Below are 12,702 nucleotides of genomic sequence, written 5' to 3'. Positions count from 1 at the left end.
TTGTTCAGCCTGCTCTCTTATAGAACCCAAGACTACCAGCCCAGGGATGGCACCACCCACAATGGGCCCTCCCTCTTTGATCACTAATTGAGAAATGCCTTACAGCTGGATCTCATGGAGGCATTTCCTCAAGGGAGGCTCCTTTCTCTGTGATAACTCCAGCCTGTGTCAGGTTGACACACAAATCCAGCCAGTATAATTCCTAATGAAAATAGGGTAATGTACATTTAAAACTTTTTGAGATGGGAGGTATCACTATGCAGACAAGGCTAGCTAGAACTTACCCTGCTACGCCTAATTTACCTTTTTTTTTTCTTTTTTTTTTTTTTTTAATTTGGGTTTCATACTTACCTCTCTAGAGAAAGACTTTATAATTCTACAGAAGAAAAAACAATTATGCAAATTTCTAGTCAGATCTGAATCTCAGAAAAAGGAAAACCATTTCCTTACCTTACCTCAGAGAGATGAAAAGCCACGCCCACAGCCTCAGTTCACTTGGACTGAAAGTGTGGATGCCCAGACCTCTCATTGCAGAGATACTGATCCTTCTTCCCTTGTCAACATTTTCGGAGCTGAGCCAGGACTGAAGGAGAACAATTGTGTCAGAGGAGCCATCACACTCAACTGGGGGAGGGGGAGGAGCGGGGGTTTGGCAGAGCATGCGCAGTACATCTCCTGTGTGGTGGATGGTAAGGCTTTTTTTTTGGGGGGGGGGTTCGAGACAGGGTTTCTCTGTGTAGCCCTGGCTGTCCTGGAATTCACTCTTGTAGACCAGGCTGGTCTCGAACTCAGAAATCTGCCTGCTTCTGTTTCCTGAGTGCTGGGATTAAAGGTGTGCGCCACCACTTCCTGGCGGATTGCACGGTTCTGGTGCTGGAACCTTAGCTTAAACCTTAGTGTCCCCTATTTAGAAATGTTGGAATCTCACTTCTTTATGATCTCAGACCCACTGGGCAAGGATGCAGGGACCCTCCCAGGTGGCCCGGGACACTCACTGTTCATTATTGCCTGGAATTAAAGGCGTGCACCACCTTCAGTTCAGCATGGAAAGTTCAGCCAAATCTTGAAGTTGTCATCTTCTCTAATTAAACAAGTCCAAATAAAATTTTGGGCATCGTGAGAGACTGCTGGAGAAGTCTGATGTGATCTTTCCACACAGAAGGACTAAATCAAACCTGTCTGGCTTTAGCAACTGCCTGGAACTAAGACAACACATTTCTGGTCAGAGGGAGAGGACTGAGCCATAATGCCATAATGCACGAGCATGCGTAAATGTGTGTGTGTTTCTGTGTGTGTGTGTGTGTGTGTGTGTGTGTGTGTGTGTATTCATTCGTACATACATGTGTGTTCATACGTGTATGTGTGTGTGCATATGTGTACGTGTACCTGTGCTTGTGTGTGTGTGTTTGTGTGTACTAAGAATTAAACACAAGGCCATGTGCATGCTGAACACAAGCTCCACCACATTACATTACATCACACCCCAACCCCATCCTATTACACACTTTTCAGTCTTCTGCTGCATTAACTTGGCCTTGAACTTCTGATTCACCCCGCACACCTTCCCTTTATTTTTTTTTAATTAAGATTCCAGAATTTTTACATGCTAGTCAAACACTCTATCACTGAGCTTAATCCTCATGAGTTTGTTTAGAGAGAGGTGGGGTCTAAGTTACCCAGGTTGGCTTTGAACTTGATCTGTAGCTTACACATACCTTTTTTTTTTTTTAAATTGGACGCTTTTTTCTTTTCTTTTTTTTTTTTAAGATTTATTTATTTATTTATTATATATAAGTACACTGTAGCTGTTCTTCAGACACACCAGAAGAGGGCGTCAGATCTTGTTATGAATGGTTGTGAACCACCATGTGGTTGCTGGGATTTGAACTCAGGACCTTTAGAAGAGCAGTCAGTGTTCTTAACCGCTGAGCCATCTCTCCAACCCCCACACATACCTTTAACGGTTGGTTAATCCTGCATAGCTGAGATTACAGGTTTAGACTTGCACCATCAGGACCATCTCTATAAGGCAGGAGGGGAGAGGAGAGGAGAGAAGGGGAGAGGAGAGGAGGTGAGGGGAGTTAAGGGAAGGGGAGAGAAGAGGGGAGTAGAAAGGAAAGAGGAACAATGGGGGAGAGACAGGAAGAGAAGGGTGTACCCCAGATGCCCACACACACATGCCTGTGAGACTGTTAGTGGAGAGAGTGTCTGCCTTGAAGGTGGGTTTCCGGTGCCAGATGTCCAAGTCTGTCACTCACTGGCCCCCTCAGAATCCTTCCCTTTGAAATCATGTGGTCCCTGAGGTCCCTCTCAGTTTTAAAATATTAACCACCCTACTGGAGGACTGTTCCTCAGGCTGCTGTCCCCTGAGAGCTGTCACCAGTGCTTCCTTCCTCCATGACCACTGTTTCGATGCCAGGAGCCATGGAACAGTGAGAGCTGGCCAAGTTTCCAACAGTGGCGTGAAGAGAAGATTTGTAGATCTAGGGCATCAGTCAGGACCTTCCAGAACTATTTTAAAATCTTTCTTTAGGGTGGGGGGTAGGCTTGGGCACCGGGGAGGGGGAGGGGAAAGGAGGGGACAGAAAACAGGAAGAACTGCTCTCTTAGAAGCCAGAAAAAGTCCTTATGCTTAAAACCACAGTCTAGGGTTGGCCTGGCTCTGCTGCCAACCCTGGCAGCTGTGGTTAGGTGGACCATCCTGGGGGTGGGGCATGAAGAAGGGCTGGCACTTCACCCATGTGCTGTTACAGGGACACCTGGCAGCCCATAAGGTAGGATGCGTGGGCTGGCACAGGAGGAGGGAGGGGCCAGTAAGCCCTACCCTGATGCCCTGATTTCTGGCATGTGCTGGGGGGTGGGGTGTCCTGATCCTGTTTTAACAACCTGGGGTGGGGGGGAACCTCTCTCCTTGTGTATCCTTTTGTACACCCAGCACCTGACATGCCTCCTTTCTCTATTTCTGCCTGTGAGCCTCCCGGAGTCTAAGTGAATCACAGTGGACTGTGTCTGCCTAAGCAAGGTGAGCTAGCCAATGAGTGTTTCAAAACTAATGGTAACCTTGACAGCTATGCTGTAAAACAGGGAAGATTTCAAGCTCACACAAAGCCAACAGCAGTCAAATGGGCCATTGTATACAGTAGAAAGTCATTACCCAGCTTCAGTGAACATTTTAACAGTGCCTCGCTTGCCGGGACCCCACACTGTTTCCTTTTACTGGCTATTTTGTAGTTCTGTCAGACAAGGTATTGTGTAGTCGACCATTGGTAGGAACTCAAGATTCCCCCTGTCTCTGGAGTACTGGGATTACAGGTGAACTTTCTCTTCCCATCTGTTTTGCTCTGAGACAGGGCCTCTAGCCCTGGAAGCTCTTGAACTCCCTATGTACCGGAGGATAACCTTGAACTTAGGATTCCCCCTGCCTCTGCCTGCTGAGTGCTGGGACTGCAGGCATGCAATTACAGCCAGGTTGGGTTAGGCAATGTTAAGGACAGAGCCTAGGATTTCATGCATGCTGGGCAAGCACTCTAGAAACCGAGCCACATCCCCAGCCATTGATTGTCCTTTGAATAGAATCCCATATGTACCACTTCCCTACTGATATTTTTAAGTGAGAGGGTGCTGAGTCTCATTTGTACACTGAAACAATTATACTGAAGACTAGGAGGAGAGAGGACAAGAGAAACAAAGACCAGGACGAAAGAGGCACTTTATAAAGAATCTTACAAGACAGGGCCTGGAGAGACGGCTCAGCAGTTAAGAGCACTGACTGCTCTTCCAGAGGTGCTGAGTTCAATTCCCAGCAACCACGTGGTGGCTCGCAACCATCTATAATGAGATCTGGTGCCCTCTTCTGGCCTGCAGGCATACATGCAGGCAGAATGCTGCATTCATAATACATAAATCTCTTTTTTAAAAAAAAAAAAATCTTACAAGAACAGAGAGATGACTCAGTGGTAAAGAACACGTGCTGCTCTTACAGAGGACCCAGGTTTAGTTTCTAGAACCCACATGGTCACTCGTAGTGCCAGTAGCTGCAGTTCCAAGGGATTTGACAAAGTCTCCTGGACTCTGAGGGTGCATGTGCTCACACGTGCACAAACCCTTCCAACACACACAGGCACACAATTGTACAAATATTTTAGTTGTTTTCTTTTCTAAAACAGGTTTTGTCTATGTAGCCATAATTATTTGTCCTGGAACTCCCTCTGTAGGCCTGGCTGATCTCGAACTCAGAAATTGGTCTGCCTCTGCTTCCAGAACACCAGGATTAAAGGTACGTGCCACCACCCAGATAATTAAATGTTTTTAAAAAAGAATCTTGGGCTGGAGAGATGACTCAGTGGTTAAGAGCACCGACTGCTCTTCTGAAGGTCCTGAGTTCAAATCCCAGCAACTACATCATGGCTCACAACCATCTGTATGAGATCTGTCGCCCTCTTCTGGTGCATCTGAAGACAGCTACAGTGTACTTAGATATAATAATAAATAAATCTTTAAAAAAGAATCTTGGGGCTGGAGAGATGGCTCAAGAGGTTAAGAGCACTGACTGAGCCAGGTGTGGTGGCACAAGCCTTTAATCCCAGCACTTGGGAGGCAGAGGCAGACAGATTTCTGAGTTCAAGGCCAGCCTGGTCTACAAAGTGAGTTCCAGGACAGCCAGGGCTATACAGAGAAACCCTGTCTTGAAAAACCAAAAAAACACTGACTGCTCTTCCAAAGGTCCTAAGTTTAAATCCTAGCAACCACATGGTGGCTCACAACCATCCGTAATGAGATCTGACACCCTCTTCCCATGTGTCTGAAGACAGCTACAGTCTACTTACATATAACAATAAATAAATCTTTCTTTAAAAAAAAAAAAAAAGGGGGCTGGTGAGATGGCTCAGTGGGTAAGAGCACCTGACTGCTCTTCCAAAGGTCTGGAGTTCAAATCCCGGCAACCACTTGGTGGCTCACAACCATCTGTAACAAGAGCTGACGCCCTCTTCTGGAGTGTCTGAAGACAGCTACAGTGTACTTACATATAATAAATAAATAAAACTTAAAAATAAAAAGTGTAAAAAAAAAAAAAAAAAAAAAAAGAATCTTAGGTCATGAGTAAGATTTAGACCCGTGGTTCTCAACCTTCCTACTGCTGCTACCCTTTAATACAGTTCCTCATGCTGTGCTGACCCCAACCATAAAAGTATTTTCATTGTTGTGTCATTACTACAAGTTTGCTACTGTTATGACTCATAATTTAAATATCTGTATTTCAAATGGTCTTAGGCAACCCCTGTGAAAGGGTTGTGCAACCCACAGGTTTAAAAACTGCTGATCTAGAGAGTTCCTGTAGGACACTGTACTTGTAGTCAGCAACAATATGTTGGGCACTTAAAATTTACAGAGCCATAAGTGCTGGTGCATGCTTATCATGCCAGCAGTTCTGAGGATTAGAAGTTCAAGGCTAGCCTGGGCTGCTTGACACCTTGATTTAATCATAAACTAATTCACTGGGGGATAGATCTTGTGCAATTTGTTCTTGCCACCATAAATAACAGAAAGACCACAAAAGAAACGGGTTTTCTCCATTTATGTTTCCTCTGTGGTGAAGAAGAGCTAACTTCATGGGAAAGCAGTGTGCTCACCGAGGGCTCCTTGAGTGCTCCCCAGGTGCTCCCCTGAGGCCTTTTCTCCAAGCAAGATTGAGGGACTCAAGGCTCTTTGTGTTGGTTCAAATTTTGTCACAACCAACAAGCTTTACAGGGGTGCTGCTCAAAGTGGCAAAAAGCAAGCTCATGTGTTCCCAGCCACCGTGATGCTGTTGAGAGAGCAGTGTTTACGGAGTAGCTTTTGTTCAGCTTCCTCTCTATGGATCCGCATCAAGTTAAGTCTGCATCAGAATTTCACCCTGCTGTAGGTCGTAGCCAAAGGCAAGACAGTTGCTGGAGGAGACAATCTCTGGATTTTGTGTGCTGTCCATGTCAGATTTTTCTACTGTAGGACGCTCAACCCTGAGTGGCCTGAACAAGAAAACCCTTTGTATTCAGAAGCAGAGATGTAGGGCAGAATCCAGGGCTGGTGTGAACGAATCCCCAGAGTTATCAAGGTCCCTGCCAGTCACGGTGTCCTAATTCTGTGCCTGGTGAGCTGCAGGGGAATGACCTGTGATCTGGGCACAGAGAGTGGGTCAGCTGCTTGCTTGGGTTCAAAAGTGGAGAGAGGCTGGGTCCCCACCAGTTCTCCCTTCAAATCAGACATCTTTCCCTCGGCCCATCATCATTCGAGGCTTCATGTCCTTAAAACCAATTCTTGGTACAGAAGATGAGGTTGCAGCGATGAGGTTAGCCTTGAACTAGTTTGGGGCTATCGAAGGAATCGAAAGCTACTCACTTCCTTGATGGTATCGCCTCCTGACAGCAGGAGGGGAGGTGGGAATGGTGGGGAGATCACCTTGCTCCAGGATTCTTCTTCTATCAGCATCAAACTCCATCATGTGAGAGAGAGTTCTCATCATTTCCCATCTAGTGTCTACTGAGGAGGGGTTCTACACACAGACCCAGAGCCTCGCTTGCCTTTGTCTAGAAGTTTATAGTTGAGTTACTAGTGTTAAGCACAGGGTATGGAGGCAAATACCTTCCTTCTTTCCTCTTCTTTCCTTTCCAGTGATCATTTCTGATCCTGCTTAGAAGGAAATTCTTGGAACTGACCAGGAGAAAGGTGACTCCGGAGCCAAATCTCTGTCCCCTTCAGCTGCAGTCCAGTCCTGTCTTGAGTAGGTGGCCTTTACTCAAGCTGGCCCGAAGCCAGGGCAACTGGCACAAAGGCTAAAAGTATTATTAGTTACTTCTGTGCCTTTCATTTTTAGTCCAGGCTTTAGAACAATATGATTGTTAAGGTTAGGAAGTGGCTACTGTTCATTATGCGTCCTGTTCCAGACTCCAGGAATTTGGGCAGAGTTCACGGTTATGGATCCCTCAAACGTCAAGGAATGTCTATGCCAATTGGTGTAAGATATTCAAGTGCTCTTTCTGAGCAAGTTGATCCCACCTTAGCTTCTCAATAAAAAAGGGCATTTCTCCCTTGGAAATGGTCACATTCAGTCATTCAGTCAGTCAAGCATTTATCAAGCATTTGCTGGGCAGAGTGCAAGACCCGGGGGCACTGTCATGGTGAATGACTTGAACCCACAGTCATGCCTTGCAGTCAACAATCAGAGGCATGGACTAGTTAGCTTTTCATTTCTTTGGCCAAATGCCTTTGAAAAACAATTTAAGTTGGACATGGTGGTGCACACCTTTAATCCCAGCATTCAGGAGGCAGAGGCAGGTGGATTTCTGAGTTCGAGGCCAGCCTGGTCTACAAAGTGAGTTCCAGGACAGCCAGGGCTATACAGAGAAACCCTGTCTCAAAAAATAAAAATAAAAATAAAAAAGAAAAAAAAGAAAAAAGAAAATTAAAGGAGTAAGGGTTTGGCTCACAGTATTAGGTGTTTCAGTCCATCAAAGTTGGGAGGGCATGGTAGAGCAGAGATGCCCACATCTTGCCAGGAAGCAGAGAGAGAGAGAGAGAGAGAGAGAGAGAGAGAGAGAACATACAACATAAGCAAATTATAAACAAGTTTTTGTTTGTTGTTTTGGTTTTTCTTTTTTTAAAGATTTTATTTATTTATTATATGTAAGTACACTGTAACTGTCTTCAGACACTCCAGAAGAGGGAGTCAAATCTTGTTAAGGATGGTTGTGAGCCACCATGTGGTTGCTGGGATTTGAACTCTACACCTTTGGAAGAGCAGTCGGGTGCTCTTACCCCCTGAGCCATCTCACCAGCCCGATTTGGTTTTTTTCGAGACAGGGTTTCTCTGTGCAGTCCTGGTCATCCTGGAACTTACTCTGTAGATCAGGCTGGCCCTGAACTCAGATTCACCTGCTTCTTCCTCCTGAGTGCTGGGATCAGAGGTGTGTGCCACAACAGCCAACCTAAAAAAAAATGTTAACAAAGTTGTGAGTTAGTGTCAGTGCTAGCTGTGTCACTGTGGGTGACCACGATGTCTGTTAACTGATGTGGAAGGACCCTGTAACATTGGCAGAGTTTAGGTCTTGGAGTGTGTGACGGGAGACATGAGCAGGCCCAGCGCACGCAGGCATCTCTGCTTTCGACTATGGATGTCTGGTAGCTTCCCGTGCCTGTGACCCTGGCTTCCCTGCGAGGCTGGACCATAACTTGGGGATGGTGAGTTAAAACAAGTTCTTCCCCAATAGGTTGCTTTTGGATGATTATTTCATCACAGCAACAGGTAACACAACTAAGACCCGCCCGCTTGCTTTTGCGTGCAGGCACAGAGCCCAGGGCCTCAGGGCAAGCTCTCTGTCACTGAGCTGCATCCCCAGCCTGATTTCCAGTTTCCCTGTTTTGAATTTTGGAAGGTTTAGGGCTCTGGTGGAAGTGATGTCACCTGACTTCTGAGATCGCTTTGTAGGGCACAGGGCAGCACCTTTGTGGTTCTCTTGGGACTCTTAGAGAACTCAACCTCCATGCTATCTGGGAACCCTAACAGTCCATAAAGAGCCTACAGCTTAAGGGACCCATCCCTCAGCTTTTTTTTTTTTTTTAAGATTTATTTCTTTATTTCATATGTATGAGTACACTGTAGCTGACTTCAGACACACTAGAAGAGGGTGTCAGATCCCATTACAGATGGTTGTGAGCCACCATGTGGTTGCTGGAAATTGAAGTCAGGACCTCTGGAAGAGCAGTCAGTACTCTTAACCACCGAGCCAGCTCTTCAGCCCCGGCCCTCAGTTTTCAAGTATGGACAGGTTTCCAGCTATCACACAGCCAAGGCTGATCGGCTGGTCTGACCTGAGCAGGGTAAAAGAAATGAGATCCTGGGCTGGAGAGATGGCTCAGCGGGTAAGAGCACTGACCGCTCTTCCGGAGGTCCTGAGTTCAAAGAAAGAAAGAAAGAAAGAAAGAACAAAAGAAAGGAGTTCCTATTTATTAGGAAGGAGTTTCTATTTATTAGGATGGCTGGATGCTGCATATACTGTTATTTATGTTGACCCAGTATTTGAATTTGATGCCATGAGCTGAAAAACCATTCGTTTAGTTATTAACATCTAGGCAGAAGAATAAAGGATGACCTGGGACACACTCTGGGTTCAGAGGTGTTTAAAGTTAGACTAAAGGAGGGAGTCACAAGGGAAACGGAGGTTGCCAAGGTAGGGCGGGGCAGGAGAAGGGATGGAGCCAGGAGTACGTGGGAAAGGAAGGAAGGAGGGATAGCCAGGGCTCCCCACCCCCAGCTTCCCTGTCCCCTCCTGCAGTCCCCTCGGGGCTCCATCCTGGCTCCGCCCCTGCCCCAATGACAATATAGGGCACCCCTGCAGGTGACTCTTAGGCTTTAGCTGAGGACAGATACCCAACCATGCCAGCAGACCTCAGCGGTACCTGGAATCTTCTCAGCAGCGACAACTTCGAGGGCTACATGCTGGCCCTGGGTAGGACCCTAGGGTTGTGCAGCTATGGGGAGCCAAGGTTGGGGAGCAAGGCCTCGGGCCTCCGGGGTTGAGTGAAGACAGCCTGTCCAGTGTGTTCCAGGTTCTTCTGTCCCCTGTGGGTTATGTTCTTGGCTGGTCAGCTCCTGCCCTTGTCCCAGAGTCTCTGCTACTCTGTCTTTCTTCTGACCCCCTTGTCTTGTCTGTCTGTCAATCATCCCATCTGTCGGTACCCCTCTGCATCCCTGGAATCTCAGGTGCTTATGTATCCCTGCCTATCCAATTCTGCGAGGATACAAGGATACGTGGATACGGTTGGGAGCGGCTGGGGCTCCTAGGGGCAGGGCGGGTCCTGGCACTGGAAATCAGGCAAACAGCAGCTGCAGTCTACATGAGAATTCAATTTCTCCGCCAGAGCTGAGGCCGCCTGGCCAGTGTTCGGAGTCCAGGGCGACTCCTGCAGATGAACGGGCAGAGTCAGTCTGAGCTGCTCATGTGTGTGGCAAGAGAGCTGCACCCTAGACCCTGAACCCTGTGGCCTCCAGGGAGGTGCAAGGGTCTACGAGCGAGGGTCTGACCACTGACCCTGCTTCCTAAAAGACTCTCGGTATGGTGCTGCCCGGCAACTTGCTCTGGCTCTATGGATTTGGCAGATTTGGGCAACTATTCCTGTGTACAGAGCATCCTTGCCAGGGCTTGTATTGGGATTTATTTGTTCGGGTTTTTTGTTTGTCTGTTTTGAGATAAGGTCTCACGTTGTAGGTCAAGCTGGCCTGGACCTCACTATGTAGACCAGGCTGGTCTCAGACTTCAGAAAATCCTCCTTTATTGGTTTCCCAAGTATAGAGATTAGAGACATAAGCTACCATATCTTGCTACACTTGGTATTTGACAAACTTCCTTTTGCCTTCAAGTACATCGACTCCAAAACCCCAGTAAAAGCAATTTTTAAAAATTCTTCTTTAGGGGCTAGAGAGGTGGCTTAGTCATGCACAGGGCTGCTCACAACCATCAGAATGCCCTGTTTACAGGGAATGCGATGCCCTCTTCTGGCCTCTTTGGGCACTGCACACATGTGGTGCACAGATATGCCTGCCGGTAAAATGTATAAAAGTTCTCAAGTCAAGTATGGTGGTGCACACCTATAATCCAATATTTGGAAGTGGGGGGAAGATCAGAACTTTAATGTCCCCTTTGCCTGTACAAGTTCAAAGACAGCATGTGTAATGTAAAATTCTGCTTTAAAACCAGCTGTTCTCTGACTTACACGCGCATGCCCACACATACATCAATGTAATGATTAAAATAAAAGATATAATAAGAACAATAACTTTGCAGGTATTGACTTTGCAACTCGTAAGATTGCCAAGTTGCTGAAGCCACAGAAAGTGATTGAGCAAAATGGGGACTCCTTCACCATCCAGACATGCAGCAGCCTAAGGAACTACCTTGTAAAATTCAAAGTAGGAGAAGAGTTTGAGGAGGACAACAAGGGCCTGGATAACAGAAAATGTACGGTAAGGGCTTATGCAGCGGCTAAGGGCTGGGGCTCTCACTTAGCCAGCATGAGGCCAAGGGGAGATTTCTAGCACCTCAGAAAAAGAAAAGAAAAAAGAAAAAACATAGGTTTAGGGCCAGAGAAACAGCTTATCAGCTAAGAGCATTTGGGCTCTTGCAGGGAACCCAGGGGTTAATTCCCAGCACCCACATGGTGGCTCACAACCACCTGTAACTGCAGTTCCAAGGACCTCTGTGGGCACCAGCCATGCACATAGTACACATACATGCATGTAGGCAACACACATGCACACATAAAATTTTAAAAGATTAAAATGTAACCTAGGTTGCAGATCTCAGTGAGCTCTTCATGCAGTCGACCTGGCAATGTTTAAGGATCCTGCCATAGTGAATCACTGTTTCTCTCTCCCTTCTGGCAGAGCCTGGTTACCTGGGAGAATGGCAAACTCACTTGTGTACAGAGAGGAGAGAAGAAAAACAGAGGCTGGAGCCACTGGATCGAAGGGGACCAGCTCCACCTGGTACTGATCTATCCCAATCTTTTGAAAACATTTTGGGGGAGGGGTGGAAGGAGAGGTTTAAATCTCTATTTCTTTACTTCTATTCATGTGTATGTGTGTGCGCCTCTGTGTGTGTGTGTGTGTGTGTGTGTGTGTGTGTGTGTGTGTGTGCCACATGTATGCAGTGCCTTTAGAGACCAACAGAGGGCACTACATGCCCTTGGAACTGGAGTTGCAGGTGGTTGTGAGCTGTTCTATGTGGGTGTGGGGAACTGCACCCTGGTCCTTGCGAGAGCAGTAAGAACTCTCAACCACCGAGCTATCTCTCCATCCCCTTGTTTTTTATTATTTAAAAAAGCTGTCCTAACAGTATATTTTGATCATATTCTATCCCCCTGCCTAAGTCCTTTCAGACTTTCATCTCTGTATCTGATTCCTAACTTCATATTCCTTCTCTGAAACCAAAATAAATAAATAAATTAAAAACAATAACAACAACAAAAACAACCCCTAGACAACAATAGGCACATGGAGTCCATTTTGCAGTGGTCACTTCTCCTGCACATGAGATATGTCTTGGAGAGCCACTGATAAACTGTGCGCCATAGGAGAAAACTGGTTTCTCCTCTCCCAGAAGACAGCAATTGGCCGGGTACTTCCTGTCATTTTCTTCTCAATGCTGGGGTTTGTCTGACTTGACTTTGTGCAGGTCTCGTGCATGCTGTCACAAGCTCTGTGAGTGTGTCCTCACGCCAGCCTCGCTGTGACTGGCAGAGGTTGTTCCCTAGGAGTCACCCACCACCTATGGCTCTCAGAGTTTTTCTGCCTCTTCTTCTGAATAGATCCTAGAGCCTCTGTGGCTCTCATAAGGCATCCCGTACAGGGCTGGGTGATCAAGATCTCTCGCTGTCTGCCCACTGTCCAGCTGTGGGTCTCTGATGATTTCCACTGCTAGAGGAAGCTCCTCTGTTGACGGTGAACAGTACTGGGGTGAGCCCCACATGAGTGTCCTTTGTTCTTATTTTTAAAGAGATAATAGCAATATTTTAAAAAAAAGTAGCCAGGCGTGGTGGTGCATGCCTTTAATCCCAGCACTCAGGAGGCAGAGACAGGCAGATTTCTGAGTTCGAGGCCAGCCCTGGTCTACAGAATGAGTTCCAGGACAGCCAGAGCTACACAGAGAAACCCTGTCTCGAAAAACCAAA

The 12,702-nt window shown here is 46.8% G+C and overlaps 1 protein-coding gene across 1 annotated transcript in view; it reads left to right on the top strand.

Annotated features, from left to right (window-relative positions):
- Window positions 1-9,387: 9,387 nt before the first annotated feature.
- Rbp7 (retinol binding protein 7) overlaps window positions 9,388-12,702 on the top strand; it is a 6,844-nt gene continuing 3,529 nt past the window's right edge. Inside the window, exons 1-3 of the mRNA XM_021201114.1 lie at window positions 9,388-9,482; window positions 10,818-10,996; window positions 11,417-11,518. Of these exons, the coding sequence (XP_021056773.1) occupies window positions 9,410-9,482; window positions 10,818-10,996; window positions 11,417-11,518 (354 nt within the window). The 5' untranslated portion in view covers window positions 9,388-9,409. The remainder of the gene's footprint in view (window positions 9,483-10,817; window positions 10,997-11,416; window positions 11,519-12,702) is intronic.

The sequence above is a fragment of the Mus pahari genome, chromosome 6, assembly GCF_900095145.1.
Source record: "Mus pahari chromosome 6, PAHARI_EIJ_v1.1, whole genome shotgun sequence".
In the NCBI taxonomy this organism is placed as follows: Eukaryota; Metazoa; Chordata; class Mammalia; order Rodentia; family Muridae; genus Mus; species Mus pahari.
This window is presented reverse-complemented; position numbering and strand designations above follow the sequence as displayed.